The 27630-nt window shown below is 47.1% G+C and overlaps 1 protein-coding gene across 1 annotated transcript in view; it reads right to left on the bottom strand.

Moving 5' to 3' along the window:
• Window positions 1-27630, bottom strand: part of PDE1C (phosphodiesterase 1C) — a 474248-nt gene that overhangs the window by 350893 nt on the left and 95725 nt on the right. The window contains 1 exon segment of the mRNA XM_014561810.2: window positions 7750-7800. Within this exon segment, the coding sequence (XP_014417296.2) occupies window positions 7750-7800 (51 nt within the window).

Raw genomic sequence — 27630 nt, 5'->3', positions numbered from 1 at the left:
ATAGCAATTTGAGCCTACTGACCTAGCTGTCAATGGACCCGGAGCCTCCAGCTAAGATCTGGGTTACGTATCATCCACAAGCTCCTAAAGCTGCTTGTATTACCACCGGCCATCCACTGGTGGACCAATGCATAACATATTGGGGACCAAGTGATATAGGGGACACATTCAAAGACTTGATCAAATACATTCAAAAAAAGAAAAGCAGAGTGAGTTTCAGTTCCCCAAACACACAGACACACTCCAGTGCATTACTATGACCATGACCATCAACCTTTTCTAAGACAAGGCGAGTCTTCCATCACTGGATGGGTTCCTTCAGAGAGCTCATAACCCCCTGGCTGAATGTCGTTAAGAGGATGAGTTTTACACAAGGTGGTAAGCTTTGGACTGACTCATTTTCAAGTTCTAGTCTAACTTGAAATTTTTCAAACCTAAGATAATGGGTTGATACATTTGTTAACTGAACCAAGCAGATTTGCTTGGCTGAAAACAGCTATATTTGATGAAAGGGATGAAGAAAGGGGGTAAGATAAAGCACTGGGACCCCCTTGTGGTCATTTTAAATCTTGCATGAACACAAGTTGGGGAGTAACTGCCTGTGGTTCTGAAGCACAGATATGTCATAACAAGAACGAGAATTTGAGAGTAATGGTACAGGTTACTGAGTGGAGGGTGATTTGAAGCTACAAGCAAGAAGCTAGGAGGCAGCCCATCAGCTCTTATAGTGACCTTGTTGTGGAGGGGGAAAGGACTAGGTAGGAGATGACCTTAGAAAAAAGAGGATTAGAGTCAAGAGATGATGCAGGGCAGTGCCAACTGCAAAGGCTGATAGGGGGACCTTTAGATCATTTCCCAAAACTCTCCATCAGCCCCCACAAACTCCTCCAAGAAAAATAAAATAATAATAGTAATAATAAACTATTTTTGCTAAGGACAATTAACATTTGCTCTGTCTTATGTATGTATGTAATTACATATTATAAGCAGCTTTTGAAAACTGCTGGTTGTATTATTCTGTAAAATATAAACTAAATAAAACCATTATCCTGCTCTGCATGCTGGCTTCTGCCTCTGCCCCTACCACCACCATAACACAGTCCTTCCAAGTAGAGAAGTGGTTCTCAAACTTTGGCATGCTTCAGAATCACCACTCAAGTTTGTTAAAACAGAGATTACTGAGACCCACCCTAAGAGATTCTGATTCAGTATATCTGGTAAGGAGACCCAAATACTCATATTTCTCACGAGTTGTCAGGGACCCCACTTTGAAGACCCCTGAGCTGGACTGATGCCTCTGAGCCACAGAGCTGCCATTGCTGAAGGTGACTTTCTGCAGAAGCAAGTGGGAAGTGAAGATGCTCGGTCCATGAAGACTGTTGAGGTGACACCCAGAACTCCACAAAGGATCTGAACATTCTGGAAATAGTTACAGTTGTTTAAGACAAGCCAGGAAATCTCCAGATCCAGTACCTGCCCTGCGCCCTTTATATGGCTCTGTTCATCCACAGTACACACTCCTGAGAAGACTGAACGCCCAGCCAACAGCCACAGCCCACCACCACTGCTCACGGCATTTCTCAGCCCTTCCTCCTACCCATTTTATCTTCTCTTTGTTCTCATCATCCCGGTTCCATAACCCATCCACTCCCAATGCAAGCCCCCGATGCTTGCAACAAACCCTCCTCACTATGACAATCAATTTGGAAAAGATCTCTGGCTGGCCTCTAGCGCTCTGTCAGACATGATTTGAGTTTGCCCTAGAGCTCCACAGTGGACATCACTATGTATCAGCTACTGACCCCCCGTATCCTAGCCCCAGTGCCCACCCTCACTGCACATCCTTGCCTGCCTCTGCCCATCTCTGCCCAGGAAAGGGGACCATTCACCCAATCATACAAACCCAGTACAGAAATGCTATGTGACCTCCCTTTGCTTTATCATCTATCCACCAAAACTACTCCAGCCCTTCTATACTGATAATCTACATTCAACACTATCTGGATTTTTACCTCCCAAAGCAAAAGAGGGCAAATTTGCAGGCATTGCTAACTGGGTTCCATTTTTGTACTGCTTTTGATACCACTATTTTCTTTTCAACAATTGCTCATCTCAGGGGAGAAATTATTCTCCCCTCAGGGAAGCCATCAAAACTCCAGAATGGAGCTGCCCAGATACACTAGCTCAGGGGCCAGCCTCTCCTTCCACACAGTCTCTTCCACTGCCACGGACTCCCTTCACAAAAGCGCTCTGTCCACTGCACTGCATGCAGCCTCTTTAACTCTCCTAGAGTAGAGACCCACACCAAACTCTGGGCTTGTCCTGCCACACTGTGGCCATATCTGAACACTGCACATAGGTTTATTTATTCTTATTCCCTGAAAAGCGGTGTTTTTTGTTATTGTTTTTGGTTTTTGGTTTGGGGGAATTTTTTTTTTCTTTTTTTTTTTTTAGGATTAGAAGTTACCTTCTCTACCTGTTAACCCCCATGCAGCCCCACAAGCCTCAGATAATGCTTGGCTCCTCCAACAGGACCCCCTGCAGTCCACCCCCACCCCAGGCAGGATGAGGTCTCCTCAGTCTGGCTCCCACAGCTCCTGTACCATCTCCAGCACTTCCCTCCACACACTGCATTGGAGCTGCTTATTTCTCCATCTCCCTGCTTAGACTGCAAGCTTTTTGAAGACAAATTTACTCATCTGTGTGTTCCCAGGGCCTAGGAGAGAGAAGTCTTCAATAAATACATGTGAAAGGAAGGGAGGGTTGGAGGAAGGGAGGGAGGGAGGCGTGGAGGGAGGTAGGAAGATGACACAGGGCAATAATATACGTAATGACAATTACCCGCATGTACTGAGCACTTACAATGTGCAGACAGTATGTTTTATATTATTTATTCCAGGTGATCAGGGCCAACATCTACTTCGGCTACACCAGCCCATCCTGACTGGCCCATTAGGGCCTCCTTTAGCCTGGTTCTACACATCGCTCGTGGCCAACATCTGTTCTGATTGGCTGGTGACCAAGTCACATGTTTTAAGCATCTCAGCACTCATCCCTGCACGTGGTCATCCACAGCTCTAAAAGGAAGTTACAGGGCTGTCTCAGAATCCAGATGTGGGAAGTATGGCTTAGAGGGAGTAAGCTTCCTGCCCAAGTCCACACAGAATTCAGAATTCCTAGGCTCAGAACCCAAGCCCTGGCCTGACACCCGAGCCCGCATTCCCTGTGGCCTCTGAGGACCCTCACACTAGAATGTCGGAGGCCCTTGAGGACATATTCAGGAGGGATCCAGGAGTACGAGTAGGAGAGCCTGCCCGTGCTTACAAAGTTAGAAAGAGGAACAAGAGTGGGGAACAGCTGCAGGCAGGACGTCGTTTACCCAGTCTTCATTGAACGAGCACTTGTTCTGCACCAGGAACACTCAGTACACGCTCAGCCAGGGGTCCCTTGGCCTCCAGAGACCTACTGTTTAATGGGGAGACCGGCACACATGTAAACAGACATCTCCAAGGAGGAGGGCTCTCTGGGGCTGGCACCAGAGGGTAGCCTCCCATACAGTATCCCAGATGTCTGGACCAGCAGGGGACCCGGCCCCATGGCTAGCTGACATCATCCCAGCAGTCCCAATGTCAAGACCCCCACTCTAGGAGCTCCTCACCTGGCTGGGGTCTGGAGCTGGGCTGGGGAGGTCCAGTTCTTCACGGCACAGCCCTGATCCCCAGAAGCCACCTCAGGAGGAGGGTGAGATGCCGGCCAAGGGTGACACCATTCAAAGGCTCCCCCAGAATCAGGGTCCACTCATGGGCTAGCACAAAGACCCCTCTTGCCCACACCCATGACTGCCTCTCCAGCTGGTTTCCCTAACGTAGGAGGCCCCTTTGTGCCCTGTGTTCTCTCTGCCTGGGACGTGCTCCTCACATCTTCCTCACCTTTCAACACCCAATGCAAACATCCTCTTTCTAGGAAACCTGATCTAACCTGCTTAGAGGCTCTTCTGTGTTCCCTCCGACCCCACTTCCTGACTCCCTTATTGACTAACTTTTTTGTCTTCTCACATCGAGCCTTAAATTCCTTGATGGCAGGGATCTTGCTTTAATCAAAATTTGTATCATCAGCATATCGCACAGAGCCAGGCCCACAGTGAATGTTCAGTAATGATCTGAATGAGTAACTAAGTGAAGAATTAAATGAAGTAACCCCTTTGTCCCCTCTGTTTATACACTGAGCATACACTTTCAGGTGTCTGAGGGAAAAAATTAAAAGTTCTGTTATCAACCATTTTCACCATAGTAAGAATGAATCCCTGTGTCCCCACTCCAAAGGGGATTTGAATTTCAAGTTTTCCCCTTCTTTCAGGTAGTTTCAGATACAAGTAAGCTAGTAAGGGGATGTTTGAGGAAAAGTCTTCCCCTACCCGCAGACAGAATCAGCTGTAGTGGAGGTCACAGCCACGGGGATCTCTGAAGCCTACCCCATGGTAAAGCTTGAGCATCTACACAGTTGAACTGGAAGACCCCCCCAAGTCCCCAAGCCCCAGAATCAGCAAACTCACCCCTTAGCCAAGGAGGAAGAAATGTGCACTGGCCACAGCCAGGATTTGGAGTTGGGAGACCCAGAATTCCAGCAGTGAGCAATCCTCAGTGTTTTCTCCCAGCCTCATTGTCCTCATTTGTGAAAACAGAAATGCCACGTAGCTGATGTGAGCACTCCCTGTCAGAGAGCTTTGCAAGCAGTACCCACAGGAGATGCTCTGCCCACTCATCTCACCCATTTCAGAGAGGGGTGGTCCCCAGACACAGGTGCTCCAGCCCCAGAACAGCTCACCTCATGGTGGGAGCCATTCTAAACCACCTGTTGATCCAAAGCCAGCATGCTTCGGGCTCACACAGTACCTTAGAGTCAGGGTCACTCTCAACATCTCACTCTCCTGGACACTGTCATTCTTCTGTAGGTTTGTGAGGGGAAAATAATGTTCTCCACTTCCTTTGACTCCCACTCCTCTCCCTCCCTTCTGCTCCTTCCCCACCCCACTCCTAGGAGGATGACTTCCTTGTTACTCAGCGTGCCCATGATTGTTAGACAGGTGCTCTGATTAAGTTCAGGTTGATCAAAAGCCATTGCTAAGACAAAAATGATGAGGACAGGGGTGGCAAAGGGGCCTGAGAGGCTTCAGAGTCTCACAGGATTCACTCCACAGCACCCACCACCACAGCACTGCTGTTTGATGGCACAGCAAGTGTCTCCAGTCTCAGTGCCATAGGAACTGAGCTTGACCCATAGGTTTTAGAATCAATGTCTCTGAGGAAAGCAGAGTGTTCTGGCTGATTGTGTCAGCTATGTAGAGAAGAAAGCCAAGCACGGGGTTGTACTGTGGAAGCACCTTCTTCAGAAGTGGATTAAATGAGCCCTCAAGGCTGGTAAGCCCACTGGCCAAGGTAGGACTGGAAGCCAGCCCTTAGAAAGGCCAGATGTTTTCATAATTCCTACACTCTATTTCCCTCTGGTTTTCTTTTAGGATTTCTTACTATAACCATCAGAGCTCATCTCCACTGCAATATGGTATATGGATTCAAGCATGGGCAAAATCTGCAGAGAAATGAATAATACGTTCCAGGGGCATCAGGAATCAGAAAGTGAGAACCCCAAAGGGAATGAAAACCTGGGAACTACTTGCGGGGGCCACTGGGCCAATCACTTCCTCCCCACCCCTGAGCTTTTTTCTGCTGACCCCCAGCTCTGAGGGTCCATTTTCACAGCATTACCAGCCTGTGTTCTTGACTCCTGCTCTGAATTCCTCCTAATTCCATGCCGGGCCATGCACACTGGCAGGGCTTTCGTATGTCTTGTCAGATGCAAAAATTAGAGAATGCTGCAGTACTTCATCTTCCAGTCTCCAAAGGGAACTCTATCATCCAAGTCCTTCCAATCTTCCCAAACTGAATTAGTCCAACTTAATTGGTTGGCCCCTAATTACTTTTTTTCTATATAGATATTATTTTCCCTCATCTCCTCACTTAGCTCCTACTAATAAGCTTTCAAGTGACACATCATCTCTCCATCCCAGAAGCTGCAGAAGCCATTTACAAGAGAAGGTAGTCTCTTCTCTGTGGGAAAGGCCTAACCGCTCCACGTGTCATTCTAGCTTCACTGTTAAAGGGTCGCATCCCCTTCCTCAACCTCGTGATGAGCGTCAGAGTGGCAGGAACTCCCGTGGGGTGGGGGTGCAGGCAGGGCAGTGTGCACAGCGTGGTCGGGTCGCCACTCCAGCTTATCCATTTGTCTGACTACCGCTCAGGAGGTGAAGAAATAAAGGGACTAAAAGCATATTCATCATCCTCACTGAACTGTGGGATGAAATACTTATTTTGGAAATAATGATTCCAGGTAGGAGGGCAGTGAAAAATGGAGCCTGTGAGAAGAGAGTGTTTTATTACACAATTTCTAAAATGTGAGCACTTAATGCTCTTTCATTATCACATATTATTACAGTTCTATAAAAATCGTTTCCAGGAATCAATCCCAAAGCCTCCCAAAAAGAGCTAGAAGGCAGTTTGGAAGAAGCCCTGTAAATACAGAAATTATACTTTCGACTCTACATGTTAAGACTTACTGTGGCAGAATCCACACTCAAGGCTTGGTCATCCTGCGTGAACAATGCAGTGACTCGGAATTTGTCTAAGTCCTCTCATGCCATCACTTCAAAAGATGGTAACTTTTTTATAGAAGAGAGAGGAAGGGTATGAATTTCCTACCCTATTTTTCAGATGGGAAAACTGAGGCCCAGAAAATATAAGTGAAATTACTTTAGTGAAAGCCAGCGAGTAGTGATGGTGCTGGAAAGAAATATCTATCTATTCCGATTTATAGCTCTGCCATTTCTCTGCTGGATGCTCAGCCCATCTGGGGAGTCCTTCCACCCAACCCTACTCAATCTCCCTTGGTATTTCCACTCCCTTCGCTGGGATCTGGGCTTTCATTCCAGGAAGTGCATTAACTTGCTGAATAATTTGCAGATCACTCTGGTGCAGAACACATCAAGAGGCTTTTGACTCTTGCTCTCCCATTGGGATCAAGACCTGAAGACAGAGGAGTCACGTGAAATTGATGGGGGGCTCCCAGGCCCTTACAAATAGCTAAGTGCCAAAGGAGAACCAGTCTTAGATTACATCTGGGCTTCAAAACGTCGCCTAACCAAGGTAAAGCCAGTGGAGTTGGGCTGTGAGTCCACACTAGGAGGTGACGATGCTTTCACGCATGTGTGGACCTTGACAACTAGAAGCATTTCACAGACGCTTCCACACTCACTCTTCAGAAAAAGCCCATCCGAATGCAGGATGCTCTGAGGGGAGTCTCCAGTGCAGGGCTTCTCAAACTCAAATGTGCACAGGAATCTGGAGATTTGTTGAAACATTGATCCTGATTCAGTAGGTCAGGCGTGAGCCTGGGGCCCTGCATCTCTGAAAAGCCCCCAGGCAACATAGATTCTGCTGCTGCTCCAAGGACCACACTTTGAATAGCAAAGCCCTAGAGCACATTTGATAAACCAGTTCTAAGGATTGAAAAGACAAGAACAATGAGTAGCTCACTGATGATGGGGCTCAGTGGAGTATTAACCCATTGAAAACATTTCTTATATTACTGTTTTACTGGCAGTGTTTTACTGACTCTGGGCAGAATGATAGGGGTGAACCACGCATGCGAAAGGCCTCTGAAGGAGCTCAGGAAAGGAGTGAAACAAGATTTACTCACGGGAGAAGCGGGCAAGTGGTCTGGCAGTCTTATCTCCGGCTTCATTTGCAACTAGGGAAAAAAAAGAAAAGAAGATGCAGTTAAGAACAAGGCATGTGTGTCCACAGAATACGCCCAACCTACAGCTAATCCTCTGGATGATTTAATATTAAGCTGTGTTTGAGAGTCTTTGTAAGAGGATAAAAGCAACTTTACTCCCTCTTTTTATAGCTCCAGTGCTGCTCTCAGTGCCCAAATGAGGTCAAATGTCTTAATCATTTTGACTAGAACAGTGAATTAAGCTGGAGACAACCTAAACAATATCTAGTGTGCTGTGCTTAGAGGAGTTAGCTGGCTCGCATCCACTTAGTGGCAGGCACACACACCTGGCTTCCAAGCCCATGCACAGCCTTCTGCTTCCAGCTTCCTCTCATCGGATGTCCTCCAACACACAAATGCACCCCAACCACCTGACATCAGTCTGATTTTCTTGATTCATGCGGCAAAGCTAGGCAGGGATTTAAGAAGATAGTAAGGTTGGTTTTTGTTAAGGAGGATATTTAAATTTAGATGCTAACAAACAGGAGGATAGAGGAAATTGTTCAGAGAGCTGCCCTAGAAAAACTTACCCCTAACGCTTTTCAGTAGGGTCATTTACTCTTGTCTGAAAACTCTCCATATAATTTACCATCCTGATAGGGTCATAATTAATATCTCCTATATTTATGAACACCGTCTTCCTGGGTAAAAAAGAGATCAATTACTAAGTTTAAGCTAAAGCTTCACTCACTAAATATCTCTTTTAATGCACTTTTAATCTTTTTAAAGGTTATTCTGTGGGTGTTTTGTATATACATAGAAAACAGGAGTAGATATTTGTGATCGACTTGAATGAACACCCGAAGCTACCAACCGGAAAAAACCTGTTCATTTTAGTTTAGGAAAGAACATCCAATCCATAAGCAGAATAAATGACATTGCTAAAGCAATCATTAACGTTTGAGAAGCTGCAGTAGAGGACAAAAGATATAACTACTTCACAAATGTATTACATCATTCTGCAAAGAATGGAAGGTGTCAAAAATTCCTTTCACTCTCTCACATTAACAAAGGTAAGCATTTAAAAATTTACTCCATGTGGACAATGTTTAAAGATTAGCAGATTCAGTGTCAGTCGACTTTGTATTTCTGTCATTTGCATTGCCCCATTGTCTGCACTCTGTACATCCGACAGACAGACATTATACAAAATGACCAGCAGGGGGAAGTGATATTGCATCCTGCTCTAAATATCTCTCACGCTCCAGCATTTCAAAAAGAGAGAGATACAGAGAAAAAGAAAGTGAAGGAGGGAGAAAGGAGCAGGACCTAGTTAGCTATAGACGTGAGTTTCCCTGGGCTTGAATTCAAATTGTTTCCTCTTTGGCACTATAGATCTCTAAAGAAAGAAACAGAGCAAAGATTTGTTCCAAAATATTTGCTGCAGAAACTAATGGGCTGCTTTTAAAGGAGGATTACAAAGACTGTTGCCATTGCTGAGAAAACCAGCAGCCACTAAAATGTTCAGCTTGGAGAGCGCACATCTTCCCTGAGGGAAGAAAGAGGAGCAGTCACGATGCTGTCACAATCTCACAGGCGGCCAAGGCCACTTCCTCACCCACGGGCGTTTCCTCCCCTCCCCGCCACCCTGTCCAAGGATGGGAATTGCTGACCCAGATCCCAGTCACGGCAGGAGAGGCAGACATCATGATCTAGGCCAGTGGCATGCCAGGAGAGCCGTCTTTACCCAGAAGGAATTTGAACCCCGCTGCCAGCATTATCTTCCTAGACACAGACCAGATGCCACAAGGCCTCCCATGCAAGATACAATCCAGCTAACTTGGCCTAGTACCGAAAACCTGGCCCCATTTTCTTCTCAGCTCACTGTACTTCCCAGAGCTTCTTTCAGTGCCCAGCCATAGGCTCTAAATTGACAAATCCCTTACATGCCCTACACACTCTCTGTCCTCCTCCTTTGTCCCCTCTCCGAAGACACCCCTCCCCACTGCTTCACCTGGCCAGCCTTTAAGATTCAGGTAGAGCTATTAATTTCTGAAAAGCTTCCCTGACTCCCAGCACACCTTCTGCGTCCTATAAATCTCAGCCCAGATGCCTCACTCCCCTCCCAGACCAGTGGGTCTCAAACTTCAGCAGGCACCAGAACTACCAAGAAGATTTCTTAAAACAGATTGCAGGGGTTGGTTACAATGCAGATTCAGATTCAGTGGGTCTGGGATGGGGCCCGAGAATTTGCATTTCCAGCAAATTCCCAGATGATAACCGACAATGCTCGTCTGGGGACCATATTTTGAGAACAGCTACTCTAAACTATAAACCACCCCACCCAAGACAAGGATCATAACTTTTCATCTTTGTGCTTCCAATCTTTCAAACAGTGACTGGTACACAGAATGCATTCGGTCAATATTTTTAGAACTGAATGAAGTAGACTGAAATTGATATCAACTGCCACAGATGGCTTAGTAGACACAGCCCTCAGAATGGCTTCCAGAAGACTATAAAAAGCCCCAGGTGTGTTTTGCTTGGCCCCTACAATGTCTTTAAATTTTACACAATTAGTTGTCTGCATTTAAAAATCAAGAGGTCTCAAATATAAACACAGACTGTCAGCTTCTCTCAATAACTGAATAAATGTCCAGTCCCACAGGCCAGAAACGATCGCTACTGAGACGCCCCCTATGGGTGGTTCCAGCTCCTGCATGTTTGGGAGGCAGTTCTTTGCTGTCTGGTGCTGGGCTTTCTACACTCTCAGCATGGCCAGAAGGCAGTGAAAACAGGACCTCTTAAAGGCCTTAAAGGGTAAAGCTAAGACTCAACAGAGACCAGCACTACAAAGAGTGACTGTAGCCAAGCGGACCAAGCCCCTCTGTCCCAGCCCACAAACTGCTCAGGGATGTTCAACTGCCCGCCAGCAAGTGCTCACGGCTCAAACACACGAGGGCTCTCGACCAGCCGGGGGGCCTTCCTACACTGTTTGCCTTTTATTTTTAAAAATATCCAGCAAGCTTCAGGGGGAGGGTATAACTCAGTGGTAGAGTACATGCCTAATGTATGAGGTCCTGGGTTCAACTCCCAGTACCTCCACCAAATGAAAAATATAGATCCAGCAAGCTTTTACAATAAAGTAGATGTTTCATTTATCAGGTACAATTGGAGCTTGAACTTCCCAAGATCTCATGAAAATGATTATGACTATTTGAGGAATGTTAACCACTTAAGGAAAGTTATGTTGGGCATAACACACAGACCAGCATGTATCACTAATTCCATTGATGTTGAATTGTGTGTCTAGGCTACGTGTGTATTTAGCCACAGAGAAAGGAGTGGAAGGGCGTGCACCAGATGTATAAACAGTCATTTTTCCCATGCACTGGCATTTAGGGAGACTATTGGCCTTTCTTATACTTTTCTACATAAACCCAACAGTTTGATAAGCATATGCCATATTTAAAATCAGGGGGAAATAACTATTATTATACATAATTGGGGGCACTATATATGTATGTATATTTATTTACATAAAATATATTTTAGACGCAAATTTCAGAGCAGTCTTGGATCACAGAATCCAGGGGACCTTTCATCTTTAGTCCAAGAGGAGTCTTTCTGTGAGACTCAAGAAATGAATCACCCACTCCCCACTCCCCACACCAGGGGGTCCTACACATTCTAGGTCAGGAGTTTGCAGCCCTCACCACACATAAGAATCACTAGAGAATTTTTTTTAAAAATCCTGACACCTAGACCAATTAAACAGGGCCTCGGGGGTAGGACGCAAGCAGTGAGACTGTTTAAGCTCCCAAGTGATTCCAAAGAGCAGCTCAGGCTGAGAAGCACTAATAAACGGTGTGACTTCAGACATCTTTATCAAAGCAACATTCAGGGAGGAAGGTGTGGCTCGGATTCCTTCAAAAAATAATTACCCCTATTCACTTCCTCTTTTCAGGGTTCTATTGTTTTGTCATTGAAATCCTGAACAGAGACATGCCTCTGCCTTAAGAATAAGTCATCGGTTAAGACTGCAAACGTACTATAGGGATCAATCAGTGGGCAACTCTTCACAGTGTGAAGGGTTCTTTATAAAAAGATTAACCTCACATTTCCTCTAACCTTCAGCACGTGTGTACTGAGTGCCGCTGGAAGCTCAGCACTGGGCTAGACTCTGGCAGGGCTGCGACAATAGATTTTACTCAGCTTTGACCATCCAAGCAAGTTAGGGAGAGAAGCTATGCCTCTCAGTCTGGGTCCATCCAAGTATGTTCAGCTAGGGAACTGAATTTAAGATAATGATGATGGTGATCATCGTCTTATGATGCAGATTTCTGGTCCCATCCCAGAAGCACAGAATTGGAAACCCTGCAAGTGAGGACAAGATTCTAGACAACTGCCTCGAAAGCTACTTAGATACACTAATGTTTGAGAAGCAGCATATTAAATGAAGTGTGACTCTGGTATGTTTGCTTTATGTCTTCCTCGACCCCCCAAAATTGGCCAGAGACAAATCTTAAAGTAAGGATTCGCCAAGGAGACCAGTGGGGAGAGGCAGGTGAGATGGGTCCACCAGATAGTGAGAAAGGAAGTTAACTCAGAGCAATGAGCATCCTGGCCCCAGCTGGGCCACCAACAGTCCAGGTTATTAGAAAAGGATGGGAAGGACGGTTGTGGCAGTGGCCTGGGCAGGTGCACACTGCTTTGTAACCAAAACTGGCACCAAAAACACTGCCACCCTTGTTTTGAAAGCCCTGGCACCTGGATGAGCATAAACGCAGCTGGGGTGCTGGGTGCCAGGGCAGACACACAATGAGAAAGCAGTTCCACAGAAGAGCCTTGCTTCCTGCAAGGAAGTCTGCCCAACACCCTGGCTGCTGCTGCTCTGCCACAAGCTCTGGGGCTTGCCAGGGCCCCTCCCCAGGTGAGGTCTTTGGGGAAGCCTAGCGGCTGTAAAGCCAGGCAACAAGGGACTTCCAGAGAAGAGGGTGTTGGAATGAGGTTCCAGGCACCTTCCTAGTTGCTCTAGAAGGTGAAGCTTGGAATTGCTCACAGAGGCTCGGCCTTATGTCACCTTGCCTTCCACTTGCAAAGACCCAAGCAAGGAAAACAGGACAGAATGATACGGAGAAAGAGACCTGGTCCAAGATCAGTAACTCTCTTTGCTTAGCTGTCACCTTCCAAATAAGGCATTCCATGACCACCTTATGAAGATCACAGTTCCCAACGCCCCACTCTTCCTCTGCCTCATCCCCCTTCCCTGCACAATCCCTCCTGGAAGCATGTATCACTTTCTCATGTGCTCTATACTCCATTCACTGAGTTGACTGCCTTTCCCATTCCACTACAGTGTAATCCCCACACAGGCATAGATTCTCTGCCAGTGAAAAAAAACTACTATACCCCTAGTGCGTAAATGCCTGGCACACAACATTCATCGAGTCAATGACCAACCTCCCACCAATCTACCATGCAGAGTGCAATGGGGGCCAAGAATTGGAAGGAAAACGGGAAGAAAGTACGAGGACATTAACACCCACCAAGTATTTAAATGTTTTATAAGTATCCATTCTGTCCTTCAGGAATACTTATCAGGCACTGACCAAACTGCAGATAAAGCCCTGAACAACCAGTCATGGTACCTGCCTTCACACTAAGACTGTCATTCCCATTTGATAAACAGGGCACTGGAGTTCAGAAAGGTCAGGTAACTTTTCCAAAACCACACAGCTGTGTGACAGAACTCCAAACCAAGATGTGCCCAGCTCAAAAGCCCAGATCTTTTTTATTTAGCCTCTCTGCCTTCCAAGAAAGTAGGCAGATAAGAGCTGTGCTCCAGAGGGGGCTATCCCTAGAGAAAAGCCACGTTAACGCCTGACCCTCTACCACACACCTCTAGCCTCAATGAGAGCCACATACCCGCGTACAGAAAATGGGGGGGGGGGGGGAGGTCAACCTGCCTAGGATTTCATACCTGACACAAAACCAGGAAACTGTCAATAGAGATGGATCCTTTTGTGAGATGGGCTCAGGGGGCAGGTCTCACAATAATGGGATCCATAAGAGGGAGATACTAGTTACAAAAGGAGGAGTTTCACTGACATTGTTCATGCAAGAACCCCAGCTCCCAGCTGTCTCCCTAACCCTATTAAACCTTCCAGAGTTGGAAACAAAGGAATAGGGGGAGAGTATAGCTCAGTGGTAGAGCACATGCTTAGCATGCACGAGGTCCTGGGTTCAATCCCAGTACCTCCATTAAAAAAATAAATGAATAACTTTAATTACCTTCCCCACCCCCCCAAAAAAAAACATAAACAAGGGAATAGAAGCAAGAATCAATTTCATCTTAGCAGGAAAAGCAGCACAACTCATAAAACCAGCCCCTAGGAAGCAAGACCTACTCTCTTTAACAGGTAAAGAAACTGACATTCCAAGAGATCAAGTGGCTTGTCCAAGATCAGACCAAAGCCAAGTATCAGAGCTGGAAATGTCATCCACTTCTTCTGGCTGCGACTCCAGCATTCTCAGAGAAGGGAAAGCATCCCATCTCTTGAACTCCCTCGGAGTGGTTTGTCAGGGGAAAAGCCATGGGTTTGGTTTCCTTTGCCCCCATTGGGTTTGATAAAAATTGATGCTTGACAATCCCAAGATACGTTTTAAGCATAAACATATACAACTCGGACTGGCAATGGCCAAGCAGAGTTCTGTGTTGCAAAGGCTTCTGCTGCTGAGTCTGAGCTTAGCAAGATGTGCCTGTGGCACGTTACCAAAGCCCGTCCTGGGTGGGATCAGGGAGGCTGGAGCGGGAAGGTAGGACGGGCATGTGGGAAAATCTCTGCCAGGCTGGATAGACCATAAAGTAATAGGTTCAAAAAATGGACAATTTACAAAGATAAGTGAATTAATTAAACGCCTCTATAAAACATATTACTGGAGTTGCTTAAAATGAGAGCTGCTATATTATAACTTAGGACCAACTAATAAGCACTGCTCATTCATTCCCTAATTTTATGTTCGCAGCAACTCTCTGAGGTCTTTGCTATTACTTCCCTAGTTTCCAGATATGGAAACTGAGTCTGAGAACTTAATTCCCTGGGATGGAACAACTAGTGAATGGCAGGTCTGGAAGTTGAATCCAGTACCACTTTATTCCAAAGCCAGTGCTCCTGACCCCCGTGCTACTCATCACACTGTTAACATCCGAATATCAGTACTATTTGATGAGCCTTTCTGCCAAGAAACCTAAACCTGGCAGGAGAACTACTTGTCTCCCCTCCACGTAGCCTCAGGGCAGAAGCGCCACAAAGGAAGGCACTCTGCTCTCCTGCTCTGTGCACAGAACAGAGCTCCGCAATCCCGTGGGACTGTGCGCCCCAGTGACAGAAAAGCTATTACCTCCCCCACCCTCTTCAGCCTGTTCCTTCTCCACTTCTTTATTCAGAAATGCTTGGCATTGCCTCATTATACCTTTTAGGCCAATTTGGCTGTCAAATCAACTCTGAATCAGGCTCTAGCACAAAAGAAAATAAAACCAATTTGTAGTGGTGACTCATCAGGGCTGGTAATTTGGGAGAGCAGTGATGGGGCACCTCCCAGGCCCTTCCCTCCTAGAGTGACAGGCAAATCCTTGCAGAGGGCCAGAGGCCAGAATGGCTCGCCAGCTCACTCAGCCCAGCGTGCGACAAAACACAGAGAGAAAATCAAATAAGCCTTTGCCAACCTGAGAAGACAGCTTGGAAAACAGATTTCCTTTATTTCTTCTTTCATTAATTTGGAGGAATTGGGGTCATATGAAAAGGCTCATGTGGCCTATTTCTTTCTTCCCTGGCCCTGATTTTATACATTTGTTTATTTATCCATATCCAACCACATTCCACAAATTATGTTTTATTCCTACTTTGTTCTGTACACCAATCCTTAATGGAACAAAGTGGGATATTAATAAAAAGTGAAATGTGTATTTTTCAGTCATTTCCTGGCTCCCGTTCCTTGATCTCTCTTTCCAAGTTGCCAGGTTTCAGATTGACTTTCCGTGGCTTTCCATTGCTCAGATCAATCTATTAACCTCTACTGAGCGTCCCCTGAGCCCCCTCTCCCCAGTCACTGCACTGGATTCAAGGTTGGATAGAACTGGTCCCTGGGTGGGCAGGGGTCTAGCTGAGACCAGAGGCCTGGCACTGAGCTTCCTGACACAGACTACTGAAGTTGCATTACGAATTTAACACAGTACCTGGTATTTAGGTGGAAACCACCCGATTGGGTCCTGACCTCAGGAAGCCTGAGGCCAAGTTGAGGAAATGTAAGTATTAATATATGACATGATCTAAACTTTGTTGAATGTCAAATGGAGGGTCCTTGTTCACAGAAGGGAGAGACTGCAGTGGCCTGGAGTGAGGACTAGCAGGAGGCTTCTAGGAGACCTGGGGCAGGTGGGAGTCAGGAAGACGGAGAGGATGACAGAATCTCCCAGGGAGAGGGAAGAGTGTGGCGCATTCTCGAACCTGGGAGCAGACTGACACAGACCAACTATACCCTAAACCTCTCCCTTTCTCAGGCAAAAAAAAAAAAAGAGCTTTTTATTGAGAGAGAGGGCAGTAAAAAGCAGAGAAAGGCACACACTGCTTTCTTGATACATTAGAAGATGCTTCTTGCTGCAACTCTGCCTTCTTTCCCATTGCCACCTACAACCATGTTGCATCTGCAGATGGACATGCGAATTTATCCAAAAGCTTATGTGTCTAAACATGCTCTAAATTCAGGTGCTAGTACATCAGTCCAGAATCAGCAGTCACTCCAAAGCACCGCCACCTGATCTGGACCAGAGTGCTTCGCGATGGTGACAGCCTGTGCCGTTCTGTCCAGCCCTCCTGGCTGATGCCCTGGTGACTGTCACAGACCTTGGGTGTGTGCTTTGTGACCAAAGCAGTGCCCATAAAGGGCCCCTCTACTCCCCTACTATTCTGGCCTCATTAAAACACCCTAGCTGAGCAAACCAGGCCAAAACCAACCACAAGTGGCTAATAAGAATCCAAAGTGAATGAGATTAAACTCTAATATCAAGCCAGCTGCTCAAACTGTTAACTAATTAAGTCCAAACCAAACAAAGCAAAGGAAATAAGTACACAGAAGGGGGTGGAGAAACACTATAATGTATTAAGCCCCTGTTTCATGCCAGGTACTGGCAAGAACTTTACATCTATAATTTTTTTTATACCCGTAATTTTATTGAATTTTCACACCATCCCATGAAGTGAGTATTCTCCCTGTTTTCAGATAAAAAAGCTGAGGCTTAGAAAAATTAAGTAACTTGCCCAAATTAGGGCTAGTAAATGGGAAAGCTGGAATTGAACCCTGTTCTGTGACCCCTTCTCTTTCCTCAACAGTTCCCAGGGCTGGAAGGCACAGTAAGAGTCATCTGGTCCAACTCCATACGTCCTGCATGGACCCCCTACAACGCCTCAAACAAGGGCGTGTCCAGCTCATGCCTGGACTTCCCCTATGGAGAAAGGCTCATCCCCGCCCCGGAGATAGGCCCCTTCATCTCTAACCTGTTCTGCAACCTTAGGAAGCTCTTCTTTGTGATGGTGGAATCTTTCTGAAGATCTTCCTTCTGTCCTCACAGAACAGGCCTGATTCTCATTCCTCCTAAGCACCCTTCCAACATTTGATGACAACTATCATGGTCTCAGCCCTTTGAGCCCTCTCTTCTCCAAACGGACAAGCCCCCTTCCCTCTTCATTTGATATAGCTATCCCAAGGTCTTTACCCACAAAAGTAAAATCACTTCAATCATTGCCAAAAGAAGAGAGACATGTTTCTATTTTAAATAAGCCTCAGCAACCCACTGCGTAACAGCATTCACTTCCACAATGATCTCCAGGCTAATCCAAACTCTGCCTTCTGAACCAGGTCTCTCTTTTTGCATGATTCTCAGGAGACACACAGGGCACCTGGGAACCTTCTGCCACACTATACATTCGGGAACCATCCAAAGAGACTGAGCATTTTCCAGAAGGCTGCCGTCAGAACCACGGCATCTCAGACTTCCTGGTGCATGAAAATCACTTGGGGAATCTTGTTAAACTGCAGATTCTGTGTCAGTCGGTCTGGGGTGGGACCTGGGGTTCCGCACCTCAAATAAGCTCCTGGGTGGTGCTGTTGGTGCTGGTTCAGCAGCCAGCCTCTGAGTAGCAAGGTGTTAAAGGACATAACCATTTCAAAAAGGAAGAACCAAGCACACTTTCTAAGAGCTCACTGGGTGGTTTTGAAAATGCACACTATTGAATTCAATGACCACCTCCCTCGGTTTCTTTCAGCCATTCTTTGAGAAAGAACAGTTACCAGCAGGACTTTGAAACCTACTTGAGGACAGATACTGAGAGGGTGTGCATGTGGGAAGGAGGGTCCAAGCGAGGGCGAAGGAAACTCATTCACCCTCCACCAGGAGCACTCAGTAGAACGGCTGAACTAGAATATCACCCCCTCCGCTGGCCAAGCCGCCAGCAGGGTGCAAAGCCCAAAACAAACAAGATCCTTAGATCTGGGGCACGAGTCAACTACACAGCCGGGACTAACTACAGCTGCTCCATTTTTCGCCAAATGCCTCGCAGTAAGTTGAGTTCACGAGAGCCAGGGTACATACACACACCCTAAATATGGCTCAGGCAGTGCACTGCCAGCACTGTTACGTCCAGCACCATAAATCATCACATTGTTATCAGCTGCCAGCAGGCTGAACAGATCAAATACATCAAATCAATAAAACCAGCACAGGACATCCTTTGGGCAAGGAACTCGGATGCCCACTAGACTGAGCTCCTCACAGCAGAGCCCCATTTCCTATGATTTCCTTGCAGCCTAGAACAGGGCCTGGCACACATGGCTGCTAACTGAAGGGCTGGCGAATGAGAGGAGGAAGGCGGGCCTGGCCATGAAGTCACAGAGGCCCCGGGATGGACACGGCCATGTGCCCAGTGATGCTCCTCCTCTGTGGAACCTAAGAGTCTTGCACTGATGAGTCTTAAAGCCTTGCTCTTAGTCTGGGAATTGACCCTCTAAGATGGATGGAAGTTGGGAACAATTCGGCAGTTATAAATTGGAGACAAGTATATTTAGCTTGGGAAACAGAGTGTTTAAAGCTCCGAGTTCCCCTGCGAACAGTTCATCACAGTGCATGAATCGCTGCTGCTCACCCTGGCCTGCTTCGTTCCAGCGCCTACCTGAGACCCAGGGCCTGCGCTTGGACTCATAAACCAAATGCTGCAAAGCACAACTGTTTCTCCAGAGATCCGCTCTCCCCCCAGGCTCTCCCATCCCCGTAAATGGCACCACCTTCCCTACTTTCCTTTCTCCAGTGCAATAGATCAGAACAAAAATGGAAAATTACCCTTATTTCCATTCTTTCCCTCATTCCCATTGCCCTTCTATCAACTCCTGTAGGCCTTACCTCTAAAATAGGCCCTAACTCCGACCACTCCTAGCTCTTCTCACAAGCACCCAGAGTTCCTCACCTAGATGACCCCAACGTCTTCCCAGGGTCTCCTTTTCTGGCCCCTCTTCTGCACAGCGGCCAGCTCATCGGAACGCATCACTTCCCTGCTTCAAACCCTCAGTGCTTCTCATGGTGTGCAAATCGTTGCCTACTAACCCCTCCCCTGTCTGACCTCGTCTCCTCTTCTTGTCTGCTGGCTGACAGCTTCCAGCTACCCCACAATCTTTCCCTCTCTCAAACCTGCCAAACATATTCCCATGTCAGGGCCTTTTCACTTGCTTTTTCTGTTGGGATGCTACGCTCCTGGCGGTAAGGATTTCAGTAGTAGCGGCAGCTCCTGCGGGCCCCTCCACGTGCCATCCAGGTGCCAGTCCAAGCACCTCCGTGTGCTCACTTGTGCAGTCCTCTTAACCACCCTGAGAGGTAGTGCTCTTGTTAACCCCACTTTACAGATGGGGTAACTGAGGCACTGAGAGGTCAGGTGACCTGCCCAAGCCATGGAGCTGGTAAATGGCAGAGCTGGATTTATAACTAGGCAGTCTAGTTCCAGTGTAGTTAACCACTACACTCCCCGGCCCCCTACAGATCTCATCCCCTATACAACAGCCTCTTCTTCCAGGTTTTAACACAACTGGGGTGTCTCCAGAGGCCTTCCCTGCCCACCACCCTCACATCTCGGGCACCCATCAGTATCTGGAATTAACATGCTTCTCCATCACAAAGACCCAACTCAAGACGATAGAAGCTCCCAGAAGGCAGCTTCTAGTAATCTTAGTCTCCGTACCCCCAGAACTCAGAACAGTGCCTACACAAAGTCCCCCTGGACAAATATTAACCAACCTACTACCTCATTTGTGTTACTGCCTGGCCCCTGAAGTCATTTGAGTTTTCAATCCTCTATCTTGTCCCATTTTTGTAAAATATTATCTGTGGTCTCCCTAAGGCCTGCTCTACAGGAGAGAGTTCATGCCTGGATGCCAAAGCCCCACCACAGCACCTGCCTTGACCTCGACTCCCCACCTCTCCCTCCACATCCCTGCCCATCAGCCATCCTGAGCTCTCTACCCACTGGTCCCACTCTGGGCACTTTCATACCGAAATCTTTATTCACACCCGTCCCTTGACTTTCATGTCCTTCCCCAATTTTTCCAACTAACAAACACCCACTTGTGCATCAGGACTCAAATGCAGCCACCTCTGAAGAACCAGTCCCTCTGGGATCCTGCTCTGTCCTCCTGACGCCAGTGTTCTATCATGGCAGGTGGAAAGACTGAGGCTTTCGAATCAGATGGACCTGACTTGAATCCTGGCTTCCTCTGCTGTGCTATCAACCCTCCCTGAGTCACTTTCCTCGTGTGCACAATTAAGTCACAATATTTACCTCTCAGGGGTATCAGGGCAGGAGATAAAATGTATGGAACACTCAGCACCACCTTAGCACCCAGTCATGATGAGATGCTCAATAAAAGCTAGACGATGGTGTTAATATCGTTACTTTCAGGTCTATTTTTCCAATAACATGTGTTTCCATGAAAGTAGGGACACTTTCTTAAGCCCCTCTGTATCCTCACTGCTTAGCACGTGCATGACACATAAATTCAATAACCCTCTACTGCAGAAGTGCATGAATGGTGTCCTTGGATTCTGGAATCCAATGCCTCTGGGATCGCAGGAAGTCAAAATCTCACTCTAGTCCTTTGTTTTACTATTAACAAGGGGAAAATTGTGTGTTCAGCACCTTTGATATTGTTAGAAAAACTGACTTGGAAAAAACAGGGGGTGGGGAGGACCCAGCTCTGGTCTCTGGGAGTAGGTGGAGGAGGACAAGCTGGAAAGGCAGGACGCTCCCAGGGAACCCTGGGAGGCCAATTTTATTTCAGGAAAAAAAAAAAACTGAAAATACACCATAATCTGTGGATGAACCAGAAAGAAATGAAGCATTAAAGGCAAACCGATTCATTATCCGTTTTCAAAGATGGCTGTTCCTCATCACTTACCAGCAAACTGGCTGGGTTTGCTCAATTTCTACCGCATCCCCACTAAGAGGACATATTCCAACTAAATAATGTTAAGAGGAGGTAAGGTGGCCTCTGTGCTTCTGGAAGGCACGTTATAAACCTTCACGGGACACGCCTGATGCGTTTTTCTCTGTTTCCCTTTGTAGTTTCTACACAAGCCCATCTTTTTCTTCCGAGCATTCGGCACACACGCGCTCACATCCCTGACTGCCTGGAGGATCGGAGTGGTTTTCATTTTCTCTCACAGGCTCTTCTGCTCTTGAGCTCAGAGTCTAATTGCTAAGAATTGTAATGAGTGCTACAACAGCCAAGTCCAGGGCGCCCTCAGAAAGGGGGAGGTTGTCACTGTAAGGGTGTGTATTTTATGTTGGGGAGAACAGGACTGTCGGGAAATTAAATTTAAGTTCACAATGAGATTTGAAAGCATACAGTGCCTTGGAGTCTCTAACATTCCCTCGCTTGCGCCCGCACAGAGCCCTGCAGAAACGAACCTGACATGAAAGGCCAAGGACACGCACAGCTAATGGACACAGTATTTTCTGCTCACTTGGGCCACTGGGTATTAGCAAAGCTGGGTTCTGAGAGTCACTTTCACGTGCCTGCAGACTTCGACGTGCACTGTAGCTTATTACTTGTAACAAAGGGCAGTGACGGAGCTCTGGAGAGGGAGAGTACTCCCAGGGCCTGGTCTGAATCCCAGCCTCTCTCTCTGCCTGGCCCGGACTCCCTCATTCAGCCTCTCTGGGCCTGAGCTGCTTCTCCTAGAAAATGGCTTTAAAAGGACAGGAAACCTGCCCTGCCTCCCACACAGTGTTGTTTCAAGAAAGGGCTACATAAGCAACCTTGAAGAAAACACTATAAATTATACAGTGATGGGGACATCCACAGGACTTGTGGTCAGAAATGCGAAATTTTATATCTTGACTGATACAGAGAATCTTAGCGTTTTACTCCCCTAGACAAACACTATGACCCCTTTATTTATCTCTAGGTGCAATGGGCTCATGTCTCCCCAAAATCCATATGCTGAAGACCTGATGTGATGGTATTTGGAGGTGAGGCCTTTGGGAGGTAATTAGGAATTAGGTAGAGCCCTCATGATGGGATTAGTATCCTTATAAGAAGAGGAAGAGAGCTAGAGCTCTCTCTCCCTCTCTCCCTCTCTCCCTCTCTCCCTCTCTCCCTCTCTCCCTCCCTCTCTCTCTCCCCTATGTGAGGATACCACGAGAAGGCAGCTGTCTACTAGCTTGGAAGTGGGCCCTCGCTCACCAAGAACCAGATCTGCTTGTGTTTTGATCTTGGACTTCCCAGCCTCCAGAACTGTAAGAAATAAAAGTTTGTTGTTTAAGCCACCCAGTTTATGGTATTTTGGTTATAGAAGCCCAGTAGGCCAAGACACCAGAGTCTGTATTTAAAATAACATAATAGCAGATATGATTAGTACAGTGAAGAGAAATGTGGCCAAGTAAGAAGATGAAGTGGCCTGGCCTGGGGTGCAATTTCAGATAAGACAGTCAGATGAAGCTCTGACGAGGAGATCTGGGCAGACACCCACATGAAGCGGGGATGTCTGGAGAAAAGCACGACAGGCTGAGGGGGCAGCAAGTGTAAAGGCCCTGAGGTTGAACATGATGGAGTAGGGAGAATGCACGTTGCAGGGCCCAGCATATAATAAGCACGCAATAAACAGGAGCTACTGTGATAATGATTAGCATGCTCACTGCTGCCCAAACAGCCAGCTTCCACTCGTGGATAAGCCAAAGCCAAGGAAACCCAACACATCACGACAGATGCTAGTCACAGCTCCTCCGGATCACAGCATCCAATCAGAATTCTGCTAGGGGGCTCTTTTAATGCTGCTACAGAAAACAGCCACGCACGGGCAGAGGCCATGAAGAGGTCGTACTTGCATGGGAGGGAGACCAATTTACTCCATTTCATCCTTAATTGAACCCTACCGCCTCCATATTTACCTTCTGCCTCTCCCCAAACACACCTTCTGAGGACAGGGGGTCTTTGCTGACAACAAATGGGAGTCACTCAGCTCCCATCTGCTGAGCCCCTGTGTGTGGTCAGCTCGGGGCCAGGCACGGGCAACAGTGAGTGCAGCAAGGTGAGATCTCTGCTCTCGAGGAGCTCCCTGTTCAGTGAGGGCTTGGGGTGGAGGAAAATGGTCCAAATACTGAGAGCCCAGCTGAAGAAGCACCAGGGTGGTCCTCAGTACAAAGTGCACTGGGAGTGCAGAGGAGGGAACATCCTCAGGAAGCCCACCCTCCATGCCCCACCCAGACTACACGAGGTCCCTCATCATATGTTCTCACTGCACCCACTCCCTTTCCTTCCTGTCTCTCACAGCACCGATGAAAACTGTAATGGAATCATGATTGCAGGATTAATGTAGGTCTCCCCTGACAGATTGTGAGCCCCATGAGGCAAGGACCTTGTCTGTCTTGTTCACGCCCGTATTGCCAGCATCTAACCCACGGCTGGCATGTGGCAGGAGCGCAGAAAGACACTGTAAACAGATGTATGTTGCAGAACACCAGAACACTTAATTCTGTTGGGGAAACATGATATCAGCCTTTAAGACACCTCCCAGTGAGCCTCACCTCCTAATGTTCACACCCTTGTGTGTCCCCTTCCCACACTGGGTCAGGACTGACCCACGTGACCGAGAAAATACTGAAAGGGATGGTGTATGACTTCCAAGTCCCAGTCAGAGAAATACTGCTACTCACACCTTGCCCTCTCTTGGATCCCTTGCTCTAGGAGGAACCAGCAGCCAGGCTATGAGGACAGTCAGCAGTCCTGTGGAGAGGTCCACATGGGGCCTCCCACCAAAGACCAACATCAACTTGCCAGTCACGTGAGTGCCACACTGAAGCAGGCCCTCAGCCCCAGTCAAGGCTTCAGATGAACACAGCCCTAGCTACATCTTGATGTGACCTCATGAGAGACTCTGAGCCAAAACCCATGTAGCTAATTTGATTCTAGAATCCTGACCCACAAAAACTGTGTCAGATAATATTGTCATTGTTGCTTTCAGCTACTAAGCTGCAGGGTAATTTGCTACTCAGCAATAGATAACTGATACAGGAAAGGACTAGAGAACTTTCAGAGAGCAGGGTTTTGAGGAACAAGGAAGATTTCACCAGACCCAGAAGAGGCAAACACTGTATTCCTGCAGATGGAAAAACATGAGGAAAGGCATGGAGAGTGCACAGAGATCGTGCGTTTGGGAAATGGGAGAGCATCTCCCATGGCCAGAGTGCAAGGTACCGGGAATGATCCTGAAAAGGGAGCCTGGGGCTGGGTCCTAACAGTCCTTGCATATTATACTAAAGGGTCTGAACCATTTGGAGGTGGGAATAACTACTTCCATCTTATAAATGAAGCAACTGAAGCTCAGGAAAGTAAGGAAATTTGTCCAAGGGCACCTGCCTTCTTTTTGTACAACGGCGAGAGAGGAAGGAGAGCTAGCTCGCTTCCTCCTCTTATAAGGACACTAATTCTATCATGGGAGCTACACTCTCATGACCTAATTACTTCCAAACACCATCACATTCATTGATTCACATGAATGAGGGTGGGGGGAGTGGGCAGTAAATGTAGCAGTCCTGAAATTTAAATGTAGGAGGAATTAACACCAGAGCCGGCGTTCTTTCCAACATCTCTGTGTTAAGAGCGCTCCATGACCTTCAACCAGGGGCCACAGCAGCCTCCATCTCAGCTCCCTTGACTCAGTGGGTGAGTGTTTCCACTCTGCCTGCAGGGTGGACCAGGACTAGGCATGAACAGCCCATGTAGAGGGCTCTCCAGGGTAACCCCAGGCCAGGCAAGAACTTCCCACAGTCTGTGCCACTCTTCCTTTCTGGCCTTGACTCTCCTGAGCCTCCCCAGTGCCTGGCAACAGTGACGCCACTCTATGCCCCAGGTAATCGCCCTGCCACTGGGGGATCCCCTGCCCTCCTGCAGGGCAAACTCAGGCAGCATTCCAAGGCACCTTGGAATGAGCTCCCAAAACAGCATCAGAAGCTGAGGCAAGCTGACAGAATGTGATTCCAAACTCCAAACCCATCTTGGAAACACTAGGCCATCACCTGCTGCTCTTTTGGGAGGGAGAGGTGCTTTGGGCCCTGAAGACCACATCCCAGGAAGACTATTCCTAGAAAAAGAAAAGGGAAATTTCTACTTTCAGAGCAACTACTCTGTATGAGCCCTCGGCTTTTTACGCATAATTCTATCCTCACCACTACCCTGTAAGATAGGCATCTTTATCCAGATAAGCAGAAGTCCAAAGAGGCTGAGTAACTTGCCCAAGGACACGGACAGCTGCTGTGTACAGCGGACCAGGCTGTGCGCTGCACAACTCTAGGGAGCACAAGTCACATCATAGACACTGTAGATTTTTGTATTTGTCATGAAAATTTTCCAGCAGAAATTAACATCAGTGATATCCAGCAGAAGTGGCATCTTCTTCTCATTTGCACAAAGTCACATGCGGGTCAGCAATAGTTCCAGCTAGATAACCACCACCCTGCTGGTAGGTGGAGATTTGACCCCATGTATGTCTGACTCCAAAGCTCTTGCTCTTTCCCCCAGACCTCTATACCTCCTTAGGATAACTTCAAGCATTTACATATCAGTTCCTCGCAGTTCAACTGGCAGAGACTGAGTCACAGACCTCTAGACCATCCCAGTTGGAAAATATATTGGCAATCAACCATCAACCTTAAAAGTTTCCCTCTGCATCAAAAGAATACAAGGCCCAGAAAGGGGAAGTGAGCTGGCCAGGCTCATACAGCAGGATGTGCATAGATGGGACTTGCATCTTGTGCAACTAAAGGCAGGTCCAGCCCTGACATAAAGCTGTTCTAAGCACAACCATAGATGATCAGAGCTAGATTATCTAGGCCAGAGTCTCAACTTCCTTTTGCGTCAGAATCACTTTTTCAACTGTAGATGGAGGCAGTGAGTGAAGGGTCTTAGGGAGTGTCCCTTACCAGACAACTTTCTGAAGTCTAAGCTCAAAGACAAAGGCAGCTGGAGGGAAGGGGGACCTGAAGGAGCTACAGCTCAGAAGCCTCTCCAGGATAGGCAAGAAGTATGCTCCTCTATAGACCTGTCAGGTCCTAGGAGGGAAACTGTTGCTAAGTGGAAGCTTCCAGGCCCTCCCCAGTGGCTCTCAAGGCAGTTGGCATTCATCTTGAAGGGAGGACTCAGGTTCTGCACAGGCCTCCTGGGAGCCCCTGAATACCATAGTGATGGCCCCCAAGCAGCAACCCAGTTCTATCTGGGCTCCAACCAGGGTGACAGGAGCCAAGGGAAAAAGAACACAGGGAGGAAATCCGAGCACCTAATTTGCTGTTTTGTGGAAGATGCCAATGAAAACTCTCCACCCTTTCTGAGGCTGCCATTCAGCCCTGCTCCTGTTGGGCGCCTCTTTAACAGCCCTTCAAGACCCCCCAAGGCTTCCTTCCCAGACAACAGAGCCCAAGCATCCCCAAGTTAGGCTAAAAGGCATTATGTCTTTAAAGACCTCTAGAAATACAGAGACTCCCCCTGGACACTGAGGTTTTGGGAGGCAGCGTGACCTGCTCAAAATCACTCAGCTGCTCCTTCCTGGCTCAACAGCATTCATGAGATGACATTTTAGACATCACTGAAAACAGTCACTCCCACCTTACGTGAACCTGAGTCCATCCATTTTCCACTTGAGTCACTGACACTGACCCTGCACACAGCTAGTTAGAAACCATGCAGGAAGACTCCAGACTCCCAGGTTCCACACTTTGCAAAGCCCTGGAGAGGAGGGGCCACTGAATTACCTGCAAATTGACGACAGAAGAAGCTTTTATGTAACTCCTGGAAGAAGGGTCAAATGACCACTAACAGTTCTCTCCGTACAGGTATCTTCTAGTTTAGCACTCTTCCATTACACTTAGAGTCCGATTTTTATAAAGCGGGAAGACCAGCTTATCGCTTCATAGAAGCAAAGTAAATCTTAAAGCCAGCAGATGGGGATAATTATTTAAAAGAGAAACACATTGAAAGAGAGTATGGGAAATTTTAATATTTTCATGATGTTACTAACATAAATATGAACATAGGTGAAATAGTGAAAAACACCAGAGTCAACACCAGCTAGTAAAGTGAAAGCAAAAAGGTATTTTTTATGATACAGTGTAAACAAATTATGTTTATCACAGAAGTGTAAGAATAATATTAGAGAATCTACTAATCTTATAATATAGCATACCAAGAAATTATAGAAGCAAACAAAAAACATATCCTATCCATAGATGTAGGAAAAGTCTTTGAAAAGTATCAATACTTATTCATGAA

The sequence above is a fragment of the Camelus ferus genome, chromosome 7, assembly GCF_009834535.1.
Source record: "Camelus ferus isolate YT-003-E chromosome 7, BCGSAC_Cfer_1.0, whole genome shotgun sequence".
NCBI lineage: Eukaryota > Metazoa > Chordata > Mammalia > Artiodactyla > Camelidae > Camelus > Camelus ferus.
Note: the sequence above shows the minus strand (reverse complement) of the source record. Positions and strands in the feature narration are given on the sequence as shown.